At 36.0% G+C, this 25,889-nt stretch overlaps 1 protein-coding gene across 10 annotated transcripts in view; it reads right to left on the bottom strand.

Annotated features, from left to right (window-relative positions):
• The window catches only part of LOC141394647 (uncharacterized), a 992,399-nt gene that overhangs the window by 665,610 nt on the left and 300,900 nt on the right, over positions 1 to 25,889 (bottom strand). For all 10 annotated transcript variants that reach the window (XM_073969386.1, XM_073969385.1, XM_073969381.1 and 7 more), the window contains one exon: positions 23,595 to 23,726. In XM_073969386.1, coding sequence (XP_073825487.1) covers positions 23,595 to 23,726 — 132 coding nt within the window. The remainder of the gene's footprint in view (positions 1 to 23,594; positions 23,727 to 25,889) is intronic.

Raw genomic sequence — 25,889 nt, 5'->3', positions numbered from 1 at the left:
CCATGAAACGGCACCTCCCGAATTTCGGTATTTTGAAGGTTAGCCACATTGTTTAACCAAGCTTGTTGTCATTTGCTATTTAGTCTTCTTCATAAACGAAAGGAAACTAATTGTTCTATTTTACTTCAATACAACTTGTGGTGGAGGGTGGGAGGGAGGTTCGGCCTGTCGAACTTTACGCCGTTTTTACTTGTTAGGAAAAATATTTTGGTTATGAAGCCCGTATTTGATCTGTCTATAGTATCATCTTCAACAGGGTGAGGTTATACCTCTGTCGGCGAACTTGATTGATACTTTTTACTCGGCCGCAGTGCCGACAAAAGTGATTAATAAATGAGCATATTCCTTGGAAAGTTTTTAATGTCATGGGTTTCATAGTCTCAAACAGTAATGCGAGTAGGATTCGGAGTCTTTGAGTCGTAGTTTGTATCGTCCGACTCCTGATAAAATGTTTTCGATTTTTTTCTTAATGTAATTATCTGAATGTTTTAGTCGGCTTGCACTGACTCTTTCACTTCTAGTAAAAAAGCTGGATATACAATATGTTTTAAAAAGGAGCCGTATACAATTTTTGATTGAAAATATTCGATACAGGTCTAATCTGCACTAGCGGATTTGAGGTATTCTTCTGTATTGAGGTATTTATTTCAATTACTTAATGGAATACAAACAACGTTACAAGGTTTTTGAGATAGATCTTCTTAACAGAATAAGTCCTCGTGGTCAAAAATGTGTTCAATTGAAAACTTAATAGGCAATAGTGATAAAAACTTTTTTAATATGACTGAAGTTAGTGTGTTGTATCGGGATATGCACTTTAAAGAAGAAGAAAAAGAGACGTTATGTTCGGGCCGAACTTTTTATATCATCCACCACATTAAAACTCTGTAAAACTGTGAAATCCCTGAAAATTCTGTGATACCCCAAAACGTAAACCTATATGGGTAATATTCATTTGAAAGATTTTATAGTTATTGCGTCTTCTGTTGGAAAATGTTGTAAAAAACTTCAAAATACAGGGAGGAATATTTGTATGGGGAATATACCGGGCGTGGTCTAATATGATTCATTTTCAGTTCTAAACATCCAAGGACTAATATATTATACTCTGTTCCAAATGTCAAACTTGTATATAAAAATATTATGAATTCTCCCTATTGAATTTATATACTTTGTGTTAATATTGCATATAAAATCAATTAAAAAACATTTAAAATACCTTTGCGTAACGCTAAACAACATTTCTAACTTTCATGATTTTTGGTCAAGGCACATCCACTTAAATTAACGTTAGCGAAATTTGATTATGAAATAAGTAATCCACTCCGATATTTTTGAGATAATTATAACAAGTTATATAATAGGATGTCTTTATCGGAACTCCTGCGTTCTTAGTATGTTTGCAGGGGCGAGAAAATGTGGCGTTGGGAACGATCAAAAACAGGTTGTGGGCCCAATATTCTTCCGAAATGGCTGAAATTTGGTATTTAGTCTTCGTTGTTGATATAAAACATTCCCACAGAAATTTGCCTGTACAGGTTCACGCCTATGAACTATGCCTCCAGATTTTCTGTATTTTAAAAGTTGTGGCAACAATAACCCACCGAAATTTCTGAAATTTGCTATTTAGTCTACGTTGGAGGTAAAAACCTTTCCGACTAATTGTTCCATTTTACTCCCATTCAACTCGTGGTGGTGGGCGTAACAAGTTCGGCTCGGCCGAACTTAACGCCGCACGGTGGTTCAGAAATTGATTTTCCTGGCCAAAAATCAAAAGTTTGTTTTGTCAATTTCTATATGGGATTCGATAGTAAACATATTAATACTAAGAAAAGCAAAAAATTAGAACAAAATATTGGAAGATGTAGGCGTGGGGTGCCCCTAAAGAAATATGTAATTTTTGCAAATTTCTGGAGAAAGAAGTAGCTATTTCTCGGAAACTATAATAGACATTGTGTTCATTGTTTTTTTTTTTTTTTTTTGTAAGGCAGGTGGGATTGTGGCCTTTAAAATCGATTCAATAGATTACAGTAGCGTTTACACTGCATGAGCTATTTTATTTTTCCTCAGGTACTAAATTTTATGAAATTGCAAATTTAGTGGACTAGAACTTTTGTGGAACAACATGAAACAATGTTCTGTTTTCACAGAAAGATGCCCTTTCAGTCCATATATACTTTTGTACACGTCCCGTTCCGTCCGTTTAACACATTTTTAAATTTATTGAAATTATATGGGTAAAACTGTGTGTTTTTTCCATACCGTTTCCAATATGAATTACAGTTTTTTTACACAAATGGTCATTTTTTAAGTATATGAGTTTTTGTACGAGTTATATACGTTTTGTGAAAACCCAAGGAGTATTTTTTTTAATTTTGAAAAAATTAAATTTTTTTGTAATTTTTTTTTTAAATTTGTGAAAAACATTTTTGGAACAAAATATTTTCAAAATTTTTATTTTTATTTTTTTTGGTATTTTTGAGTTTATTTATTGGTGTTTGACCATCATTAATATATAGGAAAATATAAAAACCACAAAACACTGATATTTTGATGAAAAATAGTAAAAAACTCAAAAGTTTAACTTTGACCTTGAATTTATCTGCAACTACCAGACATAATTTGACGGCTGTGAAAGCTGATTGTGTTATCTATTTACAAAGAAAAGAATTATGAAAATATCTATATCCTTTCAAAAGTTACAGAAAACGATTATGAACCACTGTGCGCCGTTCTCACTTGTTTTGTCATAAAATATTTTTATTAAATTTGAAAAATGTATTATATTATATCTTTGCTTTCATACTCTGGGGGGTTACTCTGTATTGCGATGCGAAAGCAAATGCGATGCGAAAGTTAAATGCGTTAAGAGTACAATTTGGTACTATGTATCACAAACGCAAACGCTTCCGCAAAATAAACTGAAAATATGGCCCGCTTTCGCAAAATAAAGCGAAAATATGGCAATGCTGTCTGCACAATGTAAACAATAACGAAGAATGAGAAAAAGAAATGTCAAAAAATTGTAAATAACAACATTAAAAAAATTTTTTTGTTCGGTACGTGCGTTTTTAAAACTTGCTAATCGTTTATAACAAAAAAAAAAAAATATTATGGATTCGGTGGCGGAACGGATTACAAGGAGAAAAATGTTTTCGTCTCAATAAAGATGCGGTTATGTACATACATTTAGACAACTAATTTATTGCAAAAACCAAAAATTAAAAAATTTTAATTGTTCGCTTATAGCGATATACGATTTCATGTGCAAATCTCTTGCTATTGGTCTCAAAACAATATTCCATTTAACTATACAAAGTGTTTTTACGATTTATAAAAAATACAGTGAAAAATAAGCATTGCTTACTACTTTGGGCGACAAATAAAGAATTTGGAACAAGTGTCGTTTAGAAGCACCTCTCGGATGGGTCTGAAATTTTTGCCATAGGTAGCCCTTGGTACCCTGATTATAACGATATTTAATTTTCCAGAGCTAAGTGTATACTTCCCGAGATATGGATCTTAACTTGTTTACATGTATCACCATTATTACTAAAACCTATGAAATATGAGACTCGACGAAGAGTACTTTCCAATGCCGCAAATAATTAATAATTGTTATTTGATTTTTTTTTTTAATAATTTATTAAATTATTATACGTCAACATTTTAACAACATTTCCCGAAAAGAATAAACAATTCTGATGTAATTACAAGCATTTAATTGTGCTAACTTACATGATTCGTTTCCTTTGCGTTTGGTGTTTTGTTAACGCAAGATATTTGCGCTTATCGCACGAGTTTGACATACGCTTTCGTATTACAGAGTGCGGTGATACAAGATTTGCGAAAATTAAATGCGAAAGGAGATGCGAAAACGCATTAGAGAGTACCAATTACTTGATTCGGTACAATTTTTCTTACGCATCGCAATACAGAGTAACCCCCCTGAACTCATATTTTACCATTTTACAATCGAAAAAGAAATGTTATTTTTTGTTACAGGAAATAAATTTTAAAATGATTCGCATTGTCATTTTCAACTGAACCGAGAAAAGAGACCACTTACTATACAGTAACAGTCACAAATTTACAGTAAATTGCCATCCTCTTCACATGAATGAAAGAATACAAACATTTCTAAAGAAATTTATTGAATTTGGCCAACCATCACCACAACCACAACCAATAATCTGCAAAATATTCCATAAATCATTGAAGCAAATAAAGTTCGGTTTCAAGCCAATGGTAGTCACTCATGCCAGAAAAATCTTACTTGATTTGTGGCTATAACAAAGAAAATTACCATTATTGTTATGACAAATGTAGGTGGAGCTATGGAAATCAAATTTTGCTGCAAGTTTGTTGTGATGAATTAGTGGATTATAGAAGGATTTATTTAGTTAAAGTGGAGAAAAAATCGTTAACTTTATATATATTTATACCCTCCACCACCATAAAATAATTCGAATTACAATGGAATAAAAAGTCTCCTTTACTGCTCACAATTTCAACTGGAGAAGCTTATGACTGCAGGGAACCTCAAATGTCAAATTGCGGGTAGTTTAGTAAGGTAAAACGCTCAAAATACCGAAAATCGGAAGGTACCGCTCTATGAGGGTTATTCCAAAACATAGATCTATGTTGACAATTTTTGATAAAAATGCCGAAAATGCGAGGTACCGTTGTATATGTAGGTAAATATAAACCTTTGTTGACAATTTTCTGTGTAGACTTTTCGTGACTCAGGGAACCGCAAATGTCAAATGACGGTCCAACAATGTAGCTTAAGTCCCAAAACAGCTAAAATCGGGAAGTACCGTTATATGGGGGTGACTGCGTGACTGCGGGGAACCTCAGATGTAAAATTGCGGGTAGATCAGTTAACATATGTAGCTATAACCCCAAAAATGCTGAAAATGGGAATGTTCCGTTGTATGAGGAACTGTGTTGAACATTTTTGGTGAAGAAGTGTTTTGATCGCTAAGAACCTCAAATGTCAAATTACAGTTAGTTCAGTTAAACATTTTTGGAAATACCCTATAAATGTGTTACATTATTGCAACCCACGCATACAGTAGAGGTAATTAAAATCTAATTGCTCTGAAGGAAGCATGGGGTCAAGTGTGGACATGTCACCACTTTGTCTACTATTATGGTGACATTGTGAACATGTTGTCCACAATTCGGCCCGGCCGAACTTTTAACGTCGTTCTTACTTGTTTTTGGCTACTTTGAAACCATTATTACAAATTACAGCAAATTCAGACAGATAATGCAGATAAAATCTTTAAAATAAATCAAATCGGGTGGTAACGTTAAATGAATTCTTTTCCATACTTTTTTGTAGATACGTTTTCAGACCCAATTGCATCTAAGGTTAGACTTGGCCACAAACAATTCTAACCATAAATGCAATTCGGTCTGTAAAACGTAGGTACAAAATACCTGAAATCGGGTGGTATCGTTATATGGGAGTTATTCCAAAACATGGACCTATGTCGACGACTTTTAGAAATTGTACGGCTAATAATCAATTAAGCGAAATTGATTTTACGTATCTCTATTTTGGAAGCAAGATGTCCGAATACTGTATGAAAAACTGGGGAGGGAAGGCACATGTCTCTCTATAAATGTCTTGGGTACGTACGTCCCTGATGTGGGGTATTCCAACACGTAGACATACAGTGAGCGTCAAATGTAGTATACAGCCCTAAGGTTAAAAGACTGGGCATTATAAATTGGAAATAAATTGAATTGAAAAAAAAAACTTTATACTTCAACAATTTTTGAATTGCATTATTACACCAGCATAGGGATATTACACCTACAAAATATCGATGTAATTTTTTTAAGTATTTCGTGTTGAATTAAAATCCAGGAAATATTAGGCCCTTCCAAAGTTTCATTAGAGAATAAATGAAAATTACCAAAATAACTCAAAATTTGATGCGTCAAAATAAAGTTTTCACTTTTGTCAAACGTCAGAAAGTTTTTATTTCTTTAACAAAAAAGGCATATTTTGGCCACTGATATTTTCCCGATTGGGCCCCTGGTACCGCTTTTGTGTAATTTTAGCATAAAACAAGTAAAATAGGGCTGCAGTCGGACAGGGCCGACCATGTCATACCCTATACCCCTTCCCCTGGGCACTAGTTTTCCGCGGAATTTATTTATATGATTGCGAAGTCTCCCTTGTTCCTTCGGCGATGTTGTGGAAATATATTTATGTATGTATGATTGCGACACATTATATATTATTTTCATTATTTCGTAATTGATATATGGACAATTTTGGCTACATATAAATACATATTAAGAAAGAAACAAGTAAGCAAAGGCTATAGTCGGACGGGGCCAACCATGTGATACCCTACACCACAACCTGTAGGAATTAGCTATGTGCAACCGCCTTGCACAAATTGTCTACGGTGGCAAAATAACCCTTAGTAATGTTGGTGATATTTCCTGAGTATTTCAGCCATGAAAAACGTCTCTACAAGTGGCAACTTATGACACGCCGTTCGGACTCGGCGATAAAAACTAGGTCACATATCAATAACATAATATGAATCCATTGATATAAGAGAAGCCTCCCTTGTCTTTACTGGGATGTTTGTGGGAACGTAAATAAATTATACATTTCAAAAAAATATTCGAAAATTGGAAAATTCATATTGATTAGCCCCTCCGGCTACATCTTCAAATTGTCTTTGAATATCAGGTTCCTTTTTGGAATACACCAAAAATAAATACATATATACCACGCAATTTGGTATATTTGATAATTGGGAAAATTGCGAGTTTATTGAAGATCTATAGTCCAAAATTGTGCACTTGTACCTTACCTATATATAGAATATAATTGTTCCACAAACATCTCATACGGGACGAGGGAGACTTCTCTCTTGTACCTCACATATGCTTCGAAAATAGTTCATTGTGGGCATATATTGTGATATCTAAAATATATTTTATACCGGTAGAAATAACTAACAATGAATAGAAATTCAAAAATTTTGCATGGAAAAAAATTTATAAATCCCAAAATTATTCATATTCAATTATACAGCAAAGAAGATATTATAAGTCAGCTGCGCTAACGGTGATATAACTTCAGCCTCTAAAAATATATTTATTTTGTAACACGAGTTTGCTTCAAAATACGTGGAATCTGTAGGTATCGTAATATGGGGCTATACCAAATCAATTTTAGTAAACTAAATTCTGAGTTTTGGAAATATTTGAGAATTATTTTTTCAGATTTGTAATTTTAGTTGGAGCCGGCAGGGGTTTTTGTAACTTCTCGACTATTATCTCAGGAAGTATGACTTACCCCGGGAAAGGGACCAGAATAGGGACTGTAAAAAGAACCTTCGTCATAAAAAAATAATAATCAAATAGATCCGATACGGGTCCTCAAACTGCACTTTTCCCAAATTTTGTGTGGGAGGTACTCAAAGGACGGACCGATATAGTCCATATTCCAACCTGACACATGACTGGATGAAATAATACGATGTGTTAAGTTTCGACCAATCAGAAAATTACCTTGAGAGTTATCTTGCGGATTTGCGACGCAAGTACAATGTGCTGAAAAAATTCAAGACGATTCGAGAGGACTCTTAAATTTCACTCTTCTGAATTTTGTGTTGGAGGTACCCTAAGGTGTGGACCGATATAGTCTTATCCGATCTACATATATCTGGAAGGAACAATAATATATGGAAAGTTTGGAGCAAATCGATTGCTTACTTCACCAGGTATCGTTCACACAATTTTGAACTTTTTTGGGGGGAGGTGTGGACGGACATAGCCTACATTCGAACTTAAACAAAGTTTGGGCGGAATATTACGATGTATAAAATTTGGTTCTAATCGTTAGATTCGTCCGAGAGTTATCGTGCGCTCCAGCCAGCTAGACATTAAGAGAGACAGATGAACGGACAGCGCTAAATAGACTTCAAATTGTCTGAAACTAATTTCGCCCAAATATACTTGGGGTCTAAAACCAATATTTCGATGAGACACATCTTTGGTCGTATTTTGTTTGTGTCCCCTTTACCCTAAATCCTGAGGTATAAAATAGGTACCGAAGCGACCCCATGTTGCAATATTTGTATAAAAATCCAATTTGACAACTGAACTGAAAATTGCTCTGTCATGATAAAGACAATTTGTAGCATGGGAGGAAATTGTGGTTCTCTACTCAAAACACATTATATAACAGGCAGTAGGTGCGTTATCTAACAGACACATTATTGCAATTTGCAACAGGGGAAAGATCAGTAGTTATTTTCCCATATGTAGGCTACTTTGCCGGTATATGCCCTCCAGGAATGAAAATATGGACCAAAAATAAAATTTGTATATTTTTCATACAAAAGTAATGGCCTAAGTCAACCGCTAAATAATATCAGATCTTCATGCAAAATTATAGGCATTTTCTTCAACCTAAACTCTTACCTCGTGCAAAATTTCGTGACTATTGAGCTATAATTGCGGCCTGTAGCGTGTTTATGATTACACTACAAACAAAAAACTGGATATATTAGGCTGTAACTCTGTTATCTGATCACGTACATCAACATAATTGACATCAATTGAAAGGTCAAGAGATCGTCTTCCAAATATAACTCACGAGTGTGGAATGTGTCTTTCAGGAAGAAAGATATAAGCTGTTTATAAAAAATTTTCACAATTTTCACACAAAAGTTGTGGTCCATTTAACCCTCTACATATTATCTGGTCGCTATCTCAAATTGCAAGCTTCTTCTTTGTCATATACTCTTACCTTATTTAAAACTTCGAGGCGATCGGACTATTATTGCGACCTACAGAGCAGCTACAAAATCGGATAAAAATTATGTTTTTGGTCCATTTCACCCGCTAAATATTTCACGATCATCACCAATTAAAATAGCGATCTATTCTGATGTGAAACCGACCTCCATACCAAATTTCGTGACGATCGGTCCATAATTGCGGCCTGGAGTTTGATTACAATTTATAATGGACAGACGGACACACGGACGGACGGACGGACACACATCTCAAAATCGCTTTATCTCGCCGAGATATGAAGATTGGTATACTACATTGGGGGTCTCCGACGAATATTTCGCGGTGTTACATGAATTTTTCCCAAAACAAATTTATAATACCCTTTCCACATAGTGGTGTAGGGTATAAAAATGCCAAACGCATTTGGAAATAGCTTTTGTTGACTTTATCCGATTTGATTAATAAAGAGGTCAATATTTCGAGGTTTTACATTACTTATAATCAAAGGTAGAATAAAAACTTCAAAACCCCATACAGCATCGTAATTTTCATGAATTAAAAAAGAACTGGGAATTCCTCTATCATGATTTTAATACTTTTCTATCATGGTTGCACAATTTCGTAGCATGGAAGCTAAGCGTAGTTTTTTATAAATTATCCAAAACTATAAAGGAAAACACACTAATATATCACGGTGCGCCTGAACTAACTTTAAATGGAAGGTGCTTACCTACCTAGGAAGTTTTTGCGGAATCTGAAACTACAATGTTCATAGATGAGGAAAATTAAAACAATAAAAATCGCAGGAGCGCTTTTTAAATTAATCGCGATCAAAGTTCATATTTATAGGGTTTATTTAGGTTTTCACAATTTCACATGCTTGGAAACCACAACTTCTATTGAAATGGGTTTAGAGCAAATGCTGTAGCTGTGAAAATTCTCTAGAAGATTGACCTTTATGACTATTTCCTAGGTTTTACAATTTCTGAGATATAGAAGTTGAATGAACTGAATGAACTGACTGTATCGCCTCCATACAAAACAATGTCATACACGGAGCGCCTTTAAATTGACGGTGCTTACACCTGGGAAGTTTTTGCAGATTCAGAATCTACAATGTCCATAGATGAGAAAAATCAAAAAAAAAAAAACAAAATAATCGACGAAGGGATTTTGAAATAAATCGCGGTCAAATGTCACATTTTTAGTTTCTTTTTAGGTTTTCAGGATTGCATGGAAACCACAAGTCCTATCGAAATGGGACTAAAGAAAATTTTGTAGCAGCGAAAATTTTCAATAACATTTTGTTAGTCCCATTTCAATAGTGCTTGCGATTTCCATGCAATCCTGAAACCCTAAAAAACCAAAAAAGTGACTTTTGAACGCGATTTATTTCAAAATCCCTTCGTCGATTTTTTGTTTTTTTTTTTATTTTCTCATCTTTGGACATTGTAGATTCAAAATCTGCAAAAACTTCCCAGGTGTAAGGGTTAATCACGATCATAGCCAAAAAATATAGGGGTCTATTCTGGTCTGAACCCGACCTCCATACAATATTGGTGAATATTGGTCCATAATTGCGGCCTGTAGCCTGCGTACAATTTTTAATGGACGGACAGACTGACGGACGGACACACATTTTAAAATCGGGGGTCTACGACGAATATTTCGCGGTGTTACATGCTAAAACCACAATCAAAAATCAAAAACCACAATATTTCGGTAACATTGTTGAGGTATTCACATAACCACTTTATGAGTGAGTGATGGCATAGAGGGTGAATGGATAAAATTCGATAAATAAAAGGACTACAATATTCAAGAGGATCCTTTTGCATCTATTGTATTTTGTGCAAATGTGATGGGAGAGGTGGTAGATAAGCACGAACACTCAACCTAACATTCATTACTGACTATCATCATGTTCGTTTAGTAGCCTAATTTTCCACAATTTTAGACAATTTTCAAATAACTTGAAGTACTTGCTACAATGCTATGGATACGTACATAGCTGGCTAGTAAAATGCAATTTTCAAAGTATATTGGTTGTAATCGAATTTCAGTTTTAAGTTCCCAATTTTCTGACATTTTTCGTTTAACAAAGTTTGAACGTTGTTGGTTATTAACTGAAAATCAACTCTTATGAAGGCCTGTAGATGCGAAGCTGTGGTATACGTATGTATGTATGCATGTCTTCTTACGGCAAAAGGGTTACAATTCATGAATAATACTCTATCAGGCTAACCTGCTTATGAAGCAGATCTGTTAAGGATGGGCCTATGTTTCTTGATGTGCTGGTAATTACAATACGATATTTAACAATATAACACTAATGTTGTTATGGTGTAAGTTAACAAGAAGAAGAAAACAGAACGTATAGGTTTATAAGTTTCACATTTTTGTAAAGGTTCAGTATATGAGGTACGTCGATTGGTGTTAATTGAAAAAAAAATTCATGTGTTGGAGAGACAATTCCACGGCGGAGCGTTCTTCGATAGCGATTTGACCCGGAACCAAACAACACCCGTGTTCCGGCTAGCGGCTGCCACCTTAGTGTACATATTTTTGTATTTGTATCGTTTTTCTGTGTTGGGAGCAGCATATCCCGGAATGTCTGCTCCAGATTCTTTTGGTCTTTGCTGGGACGGAAGAAATATGGATGTCCTCAGTTTGTCACATTCGCATTCAGCACACTAAAACTTCGGTGAGATGCAATATATGCTGGGAGTAGGTGCATCTCAGTGGTTATTCTGTAGTCATCCATTTGAGGGAACACGATTGGCACTATTTTGATGCATGCTGCGTAAACATAGCCCCAGTGCGTCGCCGTCGTCATCAGAATACGATCGAGGAAATAGTGGACTTCATAAGAATATCATGGTCGCCGCGGAGCACAAGCTCTCCTAATGCACCAGTCTGTTTAATACAGACCTATCTCGCTTGAACCTGGCTCTAATGACTTGGAATGTATGGGGATAGCAATCAGGTGTGGAACTGCCGAGGTAGTGTTGCTTAACTTATACATTCCGCTAATAAATAGTAAGCTCCAGCTTATAGGCCCAACATAAGCCCGCTCTTGGAAGGTCTTAACCGTCTGGTCTTTGGGGACTTTAATGTTCATCATGATTTGTAGCATTCGATAGATCTACGTTTTGTACGGTTTCTCTTGGGTCAGACCATCTCCACATAACTGTCACCATCAGCAGACCGCCCGATTTCATCACATCTGAACGCCCAACTTTCATCACTCATCGAAGGGTAATTGTCTTTGTTTGAAAGGGTTCACTAATCATCACTTCAGATATCTGCCCAACCCTTCTGATGTTCGGTTAACAGAAAGGACGTTCCTAGACATCGTCACTTCTGCAGCCGCTTGACATATACCTAACGGGTCGAATGCCCGAAGTGAGAGCAAATTTCCAACCAGAGGCAACGGGATAAACAAATGAGCGTGATGAGCTTCATCGTGCCAACTCTAGTGACCCCAGAGTGAGAGAGTTGACACTGAAAGTTGGCAGGTTGGGCGGGGAGCATAAGCGGAACAAGTGGGTAAATCATCTGAAAATTGGAGCCGCAATAAGTGAGTTCTGGGCTATAGTTAAGTAACTTTGGAATCATGACAAGAAGAAAGGTATGACCCCTGTTACGTTTGGCGACGTTAAGCCGACTGATCCAAGGTGATGCGCAAGTTATTTAAATTTACAGTTCTCCAGAGCAGACTTCAAATCCGACTGTGGTAAGCTCTGCGGCGTGGTAAGCTCTGGTCGGCGAACATAAGTGTAACGCGATGGAAAAATATTCAAACCCTTCAGAATGCCGCCCTAAGAACTTTAAGAGGGTGCCTCCTCATGTCTTCAGGGGACCAACTACATGAGAAGAAAAAGTTCTTCCAACACAGCAACACAATGACAAGCTTTCCTAGCAGTACTTTCTCGTATTTTACCGTGACTGTCATTCCAATCATCATATGGTGGACAGGACTCCCCACCCTGGCGTGTTAGGAGTGATCTTTATGACCTAGAAAAAGAGTCCCACGTTACAAGTGAGAACCCCTAGAACAGCAAGTCTATTAAAAAGGTTTAAAGAACATTCAAACATGTGCAGTCACATATGCCATAAGCAATTACCGTGTGAATGTGGTTCTCGGAGGAGAGTCGGCTGCTACGACAAACCAGAGTACTCTGCCATCAAAATTCCTATAGGACAAGGTGCGATGACACTGCGCAAAACATCTGTTCAGCATGTGGCACCGCCTCGTACGACACACTGCACCTTTTCAACTGCCCTGCCAAATCTACTCAATTCACTCCAGTATATCTGTGAAACAGATCGAAACAGCCACATTCCTAGAACTTGAGATAGAACCAGAGCCAGATTAAGCAGCAAAACGAACATACAAACATATAAATACTGTTTTAATAACCACTATTCCGGGAACAGGTCTGAATCATCGAAGCAGGCACATTCCTACAACTGGAGATAGACCCAGAGCCATACTAAGCAAAAAAGCGAACTTGTCACATTACAACATAGCGATCGAATTATATTTGCACCTTGGTGGGAGTTTTTTTTTCGCCCATGACTGCGTCTGCTCATGAAAAAAAAAAAAACAAATTCGTGTGCCCCCTCCGTTCAATTTCGAGTGCGTAATCTGCACCTTTTCTGTAAATTTTGCTAGCAGATTGTAGCACTTTAAACGTATGCGAGAGACCTCGTAATTACAGAGTTTGTTAGTCCTCTTCGTTTAACACCAATTTCAAAAGTATAATAATAATAATTAAATAAACAAATAATTATATAAATAAATATAATTGTGTAGAGTAATGTATTGGGAAGGATTACCCATCCACGTAACCAACCCCCTGCCTTCGTATGCTTAAACAAATACTATTTTTCTGGAATTTCCTAAAAAAGTTATTTTTTACAGGAACATGATTATTTATGCTCTCTCAGGTTCATAAATAAACATACCATCAAATAATCATGCATTACTTAAAGTTGCTTTTGAACATTTTTAAAATGTATATTTGAGTCTTCATTTGTAAAACTCATCCGGAAGTAGAAAAAACGCAGCACTGAAATGTTCGTTTTAGTAAGTCTTTTTTGCATTTAGAATTTGTGGAAAAACCTACTCGACATCAAACAGACACGTTCGACTAACATTTTTAATTAAAAATCCTAAGCATTGAGAAAAAAATCTATAAAATAAAACAAAATGATACTGAACAAAAAATTACGTTTGTACATTCAGCACTGTGTCAAAGATTACTTAGAAACATGTATGTCGTATGTGAGCGAACACATACAAAAATTCATACACCGGAACGTACAGATAGGTATAAAAACAGACATTCGTTTGGTTGGTTGGTTGAATAATCGGACGGACATTGGAAAATTTACGTGTATGTATGTATGTGTCATGGAACCACTACTGGATGGATGAATGTTGGTTACTCGGTTGGACGGACAATTGACAAACGGACATATATATGTACAATGTTGGCCAAAAACATGAAAATACAAACAACCTGCAACTTTTTTTCAACCCAGTTTTGTTGTAAATATTAAATAAGTAATAACAAGAACATGTTGGTTCCAGCGAAATAAAAAAACAACAATATTATACTAAAGTTGTATAAATGAAAGTCTGATCGAATCTAATATAGCCTCTACTATGAGGCATATACATACATAGGTTTATAGCAAAAAAGACACCACGCTAGTACCTGTCTTTATAATAACATTTTAATTACGTTTATAATTTTGTTATGCTATAATTTTACCCATACAAAAGCACCTACAAAGCCGAAAAAGCGAAATGAATTTTCAACATATAAAATATGGCCTGAACCATCATTACAACAAACTCGGAGCGTTATTGCAGCGCATGTTATTTATAATTCCTCGCTAGTTTCCAACTTTATGCAACAAGATCTGTCATTGGTAACCCTGACATTCATCCTGATGGGTGCTAACCATACCAGCTTTGAACACGGAATGCCCGGGTTCGATTCCAAAGCCAGGCAACATTAAATTTTTTACGGCGGCGAAATACCCCTCATTGTAATGTTGGCGATATTTCTTGAGTATTTCAGCCACGATGTTTGGTTTTTAGTCTTCGTCAGGGGAGCAAAATATTCCTACAGAGAATTGTTACTATATGTCCACGTTTTAAATTTGGTGTTTAGCCTTCATATATTCTTGTAGGCTTATTAAATACATCAAAATTTTGTATTTAAAGATTTGGTAAAAATCGCAATTTTGCCATTGGCAGTTCAAAATTGTTAAAAGATGGTTATTTTTAAAATTCCCTCTTTTAAAGCAAACATTATTAGGTACATAATAAGCTCACTAAAATATATTCGTTTGGTCCGATAACTGGATTAAATAACAATCACACGGATGCAGACACAGATGCCATAAACAACTATCGTGTGAATGCGGTCCTCGGAGAACATCCCCTATCTATCGCAGCAGAGGAGCCTCTGCTGCTGTGTCAAACCAGAGTAGTTGCGTTCCAACTACGCTTGGGATGGTGCAGCCATCTGAATTCGTATAGGGCAAGGAAAGATGACACCGTGCAAAACGTCTGTCCAGTATGCGGCACATGCGCGCACGATACACTGCACCTTTTCAACTGCCCTGACAAACCTACTCATAACTTAACGACTTAGGTTTTAATGCAAAGAAAGTTTGACCACGCCCAAGTTTACTCCCACTTTTTTTAATTTCCAATTTTAATCTTTTCTACTTAAACTTCTGAACCGATTTCCCTGAAATTGGCAGGGAATGTACAGGATGGCCCCCGGTGAAAATAGGCTAAATATTTTGTTGAATTTCGGAGGGGCGGGGTACTTCCTCTATACCCTATTTATTTTAAAAATGCTTTATTTACAATAATTACTAATGTATCGGCTTTGAAATTAATTTGCGAAAAATCTGTGGTTGTGTCTCTAATCTTACGTACTTATTTGGGACCCGAAGACTTGACAACACCCACTTTTTAAAATATGTTATAGTACGTTTACATATAACCGGATTTAACAAACCCACTGGGTTTCAAATGTCAATTCCATGGTATATACGTCAAATAAATCCTCATAAAGTAGATTAACCCGGCAATAAGCTATAATATAAACAGGCTATTACATATACAAAACTGAAATTGTCAGGGATGTACAGGTATGGCCCCCGGTGAAAATAGAAATATTTCGTTTGATATTTAAAAAATGCTACATTTTCTATAATATCGAATGTATCGGTTTGAAAATCTACGATTGAGTTTGAAGGTTTTAGATTCATTATCACACCGAAATGGCTGAAATTCGGTATTTAGTCTTCGTAGGGGTATAAAACTTTCACCCCAGAATGTTGTCCACGCTTTCATATAGCCCCCATAGGACGGTACCTCTCGATATTCGGTATTTTGTAGTTTATGGCCACAATGTCCCACCGAACTGGCTGAAATTTTGTATTTAGTCTTCTTTGGAACTATTTACCTTCCACGTGAAATTTTTCGGTATATGTCCACCCCTTCATATACCCCCCATAAGACGGTACCTCCCGATTTTCGGTATTTTAAAGTTTGTGGCCACAATAACTCATCGAAATCGCTGACATTTGGTATTTAGTCTTCGTTGAAGAGGTATTGCAGGTTCACTGAAATTTGTAGAAAACCTCCACGTAGAACATTATCAACATAGGTTAATACTTTGGTATGTACGCAGTTACCTCCAGTTAGCATATTACGCTTCTCCTAGGAATCAGCCTTGACGTGGCGCAGAATTTAGTACTTTCATAAACGAAAATATACTAAGCGTTCTATTTTACTTTAATACAACTAATGGTGGAGGGTATAAAAAGTTCAGCCCGGCCGAACTTAACGCCTTTCTTATTTGTTTATATATGTTATGTCTTGAAAACTGATGACTATTGAACTAATTTAATGAAATTTTCAGAAAATTTTCAGGAATGTCCCGTGGTCCAAAATGCTATAGATTTTAGAATTTTGAGGGCCTGTTGTTTTATAATCGCTATATTTGCTAAACTTATAACTAAACTTAGACAGCGGTGGTTGCGCACCCGATCAAATGTTCTTTCTTGGTGCCCCAAGTCCCCACCACGGCCAGTTTTTAAGTATGTTATATCCCGAATACTAGCGAACCGATTTTCACAAAATGTTGTGGAATGTTCCGTGGTACATGTGGGCATATAAGTCTCAATAAGCGGGGGAATTTACCTTAGGACGATAATACATACAAACAGAACCAATGGGCGGAAAAATCCGACCAAGTCCGTAAAAGAAAAGAACGGTTGCAGACAAATTCTGTTGATAAATTTAAAATCCTCAATGAATAACTCGGTTTGACAATGAACCCGAAGAGATAGAAAATACCTGTTTTTGAATTGTAAAGCATAAATTTCATAAAAAGTTGTCATTAAAACTCAATACTAAAAATAGTGTGTTTCTGAATCTTCGTATATATACGCCAAACCACAAACTCTAACAGCCATATAACGAATCGCATAGGGTTATAATAACATGTATTCGTAAATCTGACACTAGGTGTCATCGAAAATTGCACCGGGAATGATTAATCTTAACCATTCTTAATGGTTTGGCCATTGCAACCAGAATATGTTTACTCTAGGGAGCCGAAGACAATCTTCAGTACGTTACAAACTGTAAGGTGAACCTAGTATTCCATAAATCATACCCTTTGACGTTATAAACACATACATACATCTGAACATATATGTTCGCCGGACAACCAACACAAAATACTGTGACGAGAATTGATGATAAGTATGGAGGATGTTCATCTTGATGCCATTTTTTCCGTAACAAATGGAAAGCGGATGTTTTATATGTTATGTCACACAGAATCGAGTAGATGTTCCGACTATGCTTAAGATGAAAGGAAGTGAAACTGGAACTTTGTTTGGTTGGTTGGCTTAACACTGCCGACGTTGGTGTGCACGTAAAAGTGTAACTTCATTTGTTATTAAAATGCAATGGTACACATAAATGACAGAGATTCTGTACACATTGTGAATAAATTAAAGGGGTATTGTAAGTTTATAAAAGTAAACAGGATGTTGTTTGAGTGAGTAGCTACATACATACAATAATCGTATATGTGAGGAACGGAACTTTGATTGGTAAACAGTGGAAGATTTTTTTGAAAGACAAAAATATAAATTGTAAGTTTTGTTAAAAAGAGAATAAAATTAAAGCACCATCAGAAAAAGCACCAAACAAAAATCCTCAAAATACCGAAAATCGGAAAGTATTGTCATATGGGGGTTTTCCTAAAACATGGACCTATGTTGACAATTTTTGGTCAAGTAGTTTCGTGACTACATGGAACCTCAAATGTCAAATTACAGATAGTTCGGTCAAAAACAAAATGTAACTCCTAAAGTCGCAAGGTACTGTTATGTGGGGGTTATACCAACATATTGACCTATACTGAAAATTTTTGGTGGAGAAGTTTCGTGAGTACAGAAAACCGTTCGGTCAAAAACGTAGCTAAAACCCTCAAAATATCGAAAATCGGGAGGTACTATTATAATAAGCTTTATGGCCACTTTGAATCTCAAAAGTAAACAAGTAAAAAAGTATCAGTCGGCTTTGCCGACAGAGATATACCCTAAGCCTGTGTATATTGAAACAATTTTTTCCCAAAAACGTATGTATTTAGAGGGTTTTAAAAATATTGAACCGACAAAAATGTTGATTAGGATTAAAGAGCAAAGTTTTGCGGAGGAAATACTTAAAGGAATGGATCGACATGGACCATTATGGAAGTGGATCTCCAGCCAGTACATATGGTGCCATAGGGGGTTTTTACACCCCTCGGGCTGTTTGCTCAAGAAGTGTGGATTTGCCCCTGAAAAAACTTTTACCATCGTAATTGAGGCAGCGAATGCAAGTTGCTTCAACAAAAATCAAAGTGATTCGATAGTGATTCGAAATTTTGTTCGGGAGGTACTGGATGAAGTGGACAAATATAGTCCATATTTGAACTTGATCTAAATCTGGTAGATATATTAGGATATGTAAAGTATGGACCTATTCGGCCACTCCCTTCAAAAATTACCGTACGAACAATTTTTCCGAACATTTTTGAAATTTTGTGGGGGAGGTACCACACATGTTTTTAAAGATGTTTAAATTGAACGCACAACATATTCTATATGAATTTATAACGAATTATAACGAAAAACCATCAATAAGATATTTATATTTTTCAATCACAACGACAATCTGTATGAAAATTGGAAAATATGGCCCTAAAACCTATATACCAAAAACAAGTGCTGCTAAGAATGTTATATGTTATGGTTACAGATTTCTTTTATTCAGAGACTCATAATGAAATTTCATTTGGAACATTTCTTTCTTTAACAATATTCCCAAAAAGTAAAGGATTTTGCTAGATTTTGATCCAGTATGGAAATATTGTAAATTAACAGTCCAAAATGAAAACATATAATTTCATCCTAATATATATAAATTTGTAATCTAATTTAACCGTAATTTTAACCATAAAACGTGTTTTTCATTTTTAGAGATTCAAGGCGATTAGACAAGAGTTACAGATTTGGTGTATTCTGAGACCTATAGTAAAATTTTATGGCGAACAATTTTGTAGAATGTTCGGATTTGATACGATCACATTTTTAATGAGTTTTTGAAAGATTTTCGAAAAAAGGGCAAAAAGACCCCTTTGATGAACCGCATGAGGGTTAAAATTTTTAACAAAAATATCCCAAACCCTCCTAAGTAAAGTTGCCAAAGACACTATATACCTGAAATGCAAGGATTCCAAGATATCTAAACTCGAATATTTTGAAAAATTTAAAAATGGGCGGAACTTGCCCCGCCATTTTTGGTTACTTTCCGACGTAAACTTTAAAAACGCCGATACACGTGTCTCATATTTTTAGCTCTACTTTCATAATCTACTCGATTTTCCATGTAATTTTTTTGTTGTCGCACAGTGTTATTAACAACTAAGCTCTTCATCTACGTTAAGTCCAACTCCTTGGGGGAGAATAATATTTTAACTCATGATAATCACTTTATGCTGAACATTTTCTGTGTGGAGGTTTTGTGAGTGCTGTTCTATGGGGATTATATGAAGACTTATACCCACAAATTTCTGGTGGAAAGTTTTATACCACCATCAATGACTAAATACCAAATCTCAGCCATTTCGGTGGTATATTGAGGCTAAAACCTTGAAAACACCTAAAATCGGGAGGTATCGTCCTATGAAGGCTATATGAAGATGTGGACCTATACCGAAAAATTTCAGGTTGATAGTTTTATACCGCCAGCGAATACTAAGTACCAAATTTTTGCCAATTCGTTTTGATATTGAGACCACAACCTTCAAAATACCGAAAATCGGGAGGTACCGTTCTATGGGGGCTATATAAAAACATGAACCGGTGCAGACAAAATATCGAAAATCGGGATATACCGTTCTGTGGGGGCTACCTATAGACGTGGGCTTACACTGACAAATTTCAGCCGGAAAGGGTTGTTCCCATAACAACGACTAAATACCAAATTGCAGCCATTTCGGTGGGATATTGGGGTATAAAATCTTGAAAATGTCGAAAATCTGGAGGTACCATTCTATGAGGGCTATATGAAGACGTAGACCTATACCGGCAAGTTTCAAGTGGAAAGTTCGACACCCGCAACGAAGACTATATACCAAATTTTAGGTGGGACATTGAGGCCACAATCTTCAAAATACCCAAAATTAAGAGGTACCGTTCTATGGGGGCTATATAAAGGCGTTTGCCCATACCGACAAATTTCGGATGGAAAGTTTTTAGCCCCCAACGAAGACTAAATACTAAATTTCAGCCGCTTCGGTCTAATAATGAGGCTTAATAATAATTGTTCCACAAACATCCCAGATGGGACAAGGAAGACCCGTTCTGTGGGGGCTATATCAAAACGTGGACCGATATAGATATTCAGCAAGTTCGGTACAACAATGTGGCTAACCGGCAAAATACCGAGGTTCGGGAGGTACCGTTCAAATTTCTGGGGGAAAGAAGACTAAAGACCAAATTTCCGATGTTTCGGTAAGATAATGTGCCTAAAACCTTCAAAATAGCGAAAATCAAGAGGTACGATTCTATGGGAGATATATCGGAAGAAGTGGGCCTATACTGATAATTCTCTTCTGGAATATTTTATAACCCCATGGAAGACTAATAAAAAAATACTACCGTTCAATGGGGCTATTTCGAAACGTGTACCTATACCGACGAATTTCAATCGGAAGATGTTTTTACCTCGAACGTAAATACCATTTAGCCATTTTGGTGGGTTGTTGGGACCACAAACTTCAACCTATACCGACAAATTTCATATGGGAAGTTTTATACCCCAAATGAAGACTTAACACCAAAATTAAGCCAATTCGGTGGAATATTAACGCAACAACCTCCAAAATACAGAAAATCGGAAGGTACCGTTCAAGTCGTGGACCTATACCAACAAAATTAGAGGGGAAAGTTGAATATGCCCAACGAACACTAAATACCTTATTTCAGCCAAGTCGATGGATTATTGTGGCCATGACATTCAGAATACCGAAATTCGGGTGGTACCGTTCTATGGGGCTATATTAAGGCGTTGACTTGTACCGACAAATTTCTGGGGGAAAATTTTTTACCAACAACAAAGACTAAGTATAAACTTTCAGCCATCGGAGCCATTGAAGGAATATTGAGGCCACAACCTTCAAAATACCGAAAATCGGGAGGTCGCGTTTTATGGGTACTAAATAAAGGCGTGGACCTGTACCAACAAAATTTTAGTGGAAAGTTTTGTACTCCAAATGAAGACTAAGTACGGAATTTCGGCTATTTCGTTGGAATATTGAGGCCACAACCTGGGGGACCTATACCGACAAAATTCTGGGAAAATTGTATACCCCAGCGAAGACATAATACCAAATTTAAGCCATTTCGGGGGAATATTAAGGCCAAAACCTTTAAAATACCGAAAATCGGGAGATACCTTTCTATGGGGGCTATATGAAGGCGTGGACCTATACCGACGAAATTCTGGGGAAAAGTTTTATACCTTCAGCGAAGACTAAATTCCAAACTTTAGCCATTTCGGAGGAATATTGGGGCCACAACCTTAAAAATACCGAAAATCGGGTTGTACCGTTATATGGGGGCTATACCAAAACGTGGACCGATATACCCCATCATCGAACTTGACCTGCCTGCAAACAAAAGACGCATTTTCCCAAAATTTCAGCGTCCTATCCCCATTTTTGTGGATGCTAGAGTGATTACCACAGACGGACGGACGGACGTGCTCAGATCGACTCAGAATTTTACCCAGATCACGAATATATATACTTTATAGGGTCTCCTATGAATATTTCGATATGTTGCAAACGGAATGACAAATTTAATTATACCCTCCATATTATGGTGGAGGGTATAATGAGACATGCATCTTGATTACTTTGTTGCAGCGATTTAGTTGGTTACATTGCGTTAACAGCGTGAATAATGATACCCCCATTAGAAAGGCATATGAGCACAAGCCGTATTGTGCTGTAGGAGAGGGCTAAGATCTCGTGGGATAACTTGTCTAGTAACAACGTTCACGTTTGACCTAAAAGGCCAAATTATGACCAGTTTGAAAACAAGCCGTAAATAAAATATTCACAATTCTGTTTGTTAAAAATCTCCCACTGTTGTCTCCACCACCACTACATAGTGGAGGCAATGGTCACAAACATCAACAATAATACCTCCACATAAAGTGTTCCATATATACCTACATGACAGCACAGGACGCGTGAGTTGATTTCCATATAACGGTGCAACGAAGAACATAAAACGGAATTGTTGAGTAGCTTCACTAGTTATTCCATGTATCCATGAAGGAAGGATATGAAATCGTGCCAGAGAAAAGGAACTGTTAATAATGTTGACATTGGTGAGATTGTGTGACCATTTGTTTGTGTCCATGTTTTTTCTACAGAACTCATACAACGGATGTGAGTATACGAGTATTTGAATGGAAGCAGAAATGAATCTTAATCTAGGAGAGCTCTTGTTTTGCAAGAATTTTATTGATATGTTATGCATACATATGTATGTGCGTTTGACACTATTTTCTTGATTCTTAATGGTTGCTCTACTGAACTAATTAATCCAATTGTTTACTTGGCTTGTGTCTATTTGTATTATTTTACAAGGAAATTTATAAAGCCATGTACAGAAATCAAAGGAAATGAACCATGTTTTCTTCGCATCATGTTGCGTTTTAAAGGTATTCACATATCTATGTGAAAACCGGAAAGCTTGTGAGCGAGTTGTCAGATAAAATATATTTACTTCATTCCCCTACCTCACACTTAATTTTAGTAATTCCATGGTAACCAGACTGTATTTTTGTTGATTTATTCCCAATTTCCAAACCTGTATTTCTCCTGTATATCACCTGAATAATACCTCATGAACATTGCATATGTCAACTTTTCATCCTATTCATTCATGTTCTTCATCGCTTTTAAGACATGTAATAAGACATGCGGCATTTCACTTCCCTTGTAATATTCAACCAATTTTTGTCTTTCCTTGAATGTTAACATTCTCATAAGATACGATCATCTTTTGCATATACATACATATGTATTTTCCTTTACTTCGGTCATGTTCCTTATGCACATGAATTACTGTGAATTTTTTGAATAATTTATGACCTCCTTCGGATGAATGTAAATGACATAATTTGTTCACATATTTACCTGTAATATTTCGTTGCATACAAACAGACGTAAACGTGCTGACCAATCAAGATATGTCTCCAAATTGCATGTCTTTTTGGGATCTTGTGCACCTGGTGGTCCACCCGACGATGATGGTTGGTCCCATTTTTTCTGAAAAAAATTAATGAGCATGAATTAATAAATGTATGTAAAGGTGAATAAAAACAAGTAAACAAAAACTCCAACAAGAAATTCATAAAAAAAGCGTTCGGCTGGGCCGAACTTTTTATACCCTCCACCATGAAAGATTCTTAACTAACATTGAATTATTAGTTTTCTTTCTGTTACGAAAGTACCATTGTAAATAATATGAAGTGGATAAGTTTTTTTGTTCGGGTACCGTGGGGGGGCTATAACACAACGTGGGTCTATGTCCACAACTTTTGATGTAGAAATGTGTAACCACTGGGAACTATAAATGTCAAATGGCATCCAATCTTGCCAAAAATATAGATAAAAATTCTACAAAACATTACCATATCAAAACGTGAACTTTGAACTCTAAATGCCAAATGACATCCAAATATCTTAAATCGGGGAGTACCGTGTTATGTCCACAACGGATATGTTTGTTGACCTATCAGGGCGCTCTTGAACCAACTTTAAATGGAAGGTGCTTACACCTGCGCAGTTTTTGTGGATTCTGAAACTACACTGTTCACAGATGAGAAAAATCAATAAACAAAAAAAAAAAAAATCGCCGGAGCCCTTTTTAAATAAATCGCGATTCAAGTTGCCATTTGTAGGGGTCTTTTAGGTTTTCACGATTTTGCTTGGAAACCGCAAGTCCTATCGAAATGGGATTGTAGCTGTGAAGATTCTCTACAAGATTGACATATTTTCGTAAGATTTACCATTTTTGAAATATAGAAGTTCAAATTGGGACAATGCACTGGCTGTATCGCCCTAACTAACCTTAAATTAAAACCACTTACTCCTGGGAAGTTTTGCGGATTCTGAAACAGAAAAGTTCATAGATGAGAAAAATCCAAAAACAATAAAAAATTGCCTTAGGGATTTTTAAATAAATCGCGGTCAAAGTTCACATTTTTAGGTTTATTTTAGGTTTTCGCGATTTTGCTTGGAAACCGCAAGTCCTATCGAAATTTTTGAGATATAGAAGTTCAGGTTACATTTTTAGGTTTTCCGCTTTGCTTGAAAACGTAAGTCTTATAGAAGTGGGACTAGAGACAATTTAATAGCTGTGAAAATTCTCTATAAGATTGGTTTTCGTAATTTTTTCTAGGTTTTGTCATTTTTGAGATATATAAGCTTAAGTTGGGAAATTGCAGTCATGACCTTGTTTTATAAGGAAACGATACAGTCAGTAAATTTTCCAAATTTCAAATTCTATGGGCCATTATTAAATTTGTTCTTTTACTATCTGATGGATTTGAAAACGCAAAATAGACCCCAATTTGGAGGCATTAAAAATATAATTTTTACATTGAAAGTTAATGCCAAGAAGCTCCTTCTTGAAATTCAATTATCACTTTTAACTTTAAGTTAACCGGAACGCTATAAATCTGTTGGGTAAATCCAAACTATAAAGAATACTTGTAGTAATGGGGGTATATCTCAAAAATGGTAAATCCTACGAAAACATCGTAGAAGACAATCTTGTACAGAATTTTCACTGCTATACCACTTTTCTTAGTTCAATTTTGATAGGGCATGCGGTTTTCCATCAAAATCGTGAAAACTTTAAAAACCCTAAAAATGTGAATTTTGACCGCGATTTATATAAAAAGCGCTCCGGCGATTTTTTCGTTTTTTGATTTTTCTCACCTATTGTCGTTTCAAAATCTGCAATAACTTCCCAGGTGTAAGCACCTTCCATTTAAAGTTGGTTCAAGAGCACGGTGCACTGTGAACCCTAATTGCTAAATTTCAGCAAATTTAGTCAGAAAGTGATAAAATTTCCAAAGAACCTGAAGTCGTGAGGTACCGTTATATAGGGGCCATGGACGTATGTAGTGTAGAAGTTTTTGTCAACTTTGAGCCTTAAATGTCAAATTATATCTAGGTCGGTATGAATATGTGGTTATTTCAATTCAAGTCCAAGTTCAAATACCTGAAATGGGGCTGTATCGTTATATGGGTGCTATACCAAAACCGATATAGCACGCAGACAAAAGAGGCATCTTTCAAAAATGTCTGCGTTCAATATTTCTGGACAAAAACAGATCGATTCAGAATTTTAGCATAATAAAGAATACCTATACTTTTTGGGGTCACAAATGATTATTTCAATGAGTTACAAACGGAAACACA

Source organism: Musca autumnalis, unplaced genomic scaffold (genome assembly GCF_047663935.1).
Source record: "Musca autumnalis isolate F117 unplaced genomic scaffold, ASM4766393v1 scaffold_2, whole genome shotgun sequence".
NCBI lineage: Eukaryota > Metazoa > Arthropoda > Insecta > Diptera > Muscidae > Musca > Musca autumnalis.
Note: the sequence above shows the minus strand (reverse complement) of the source record. Positions and strands in the feature narration are given on the sequence as shown.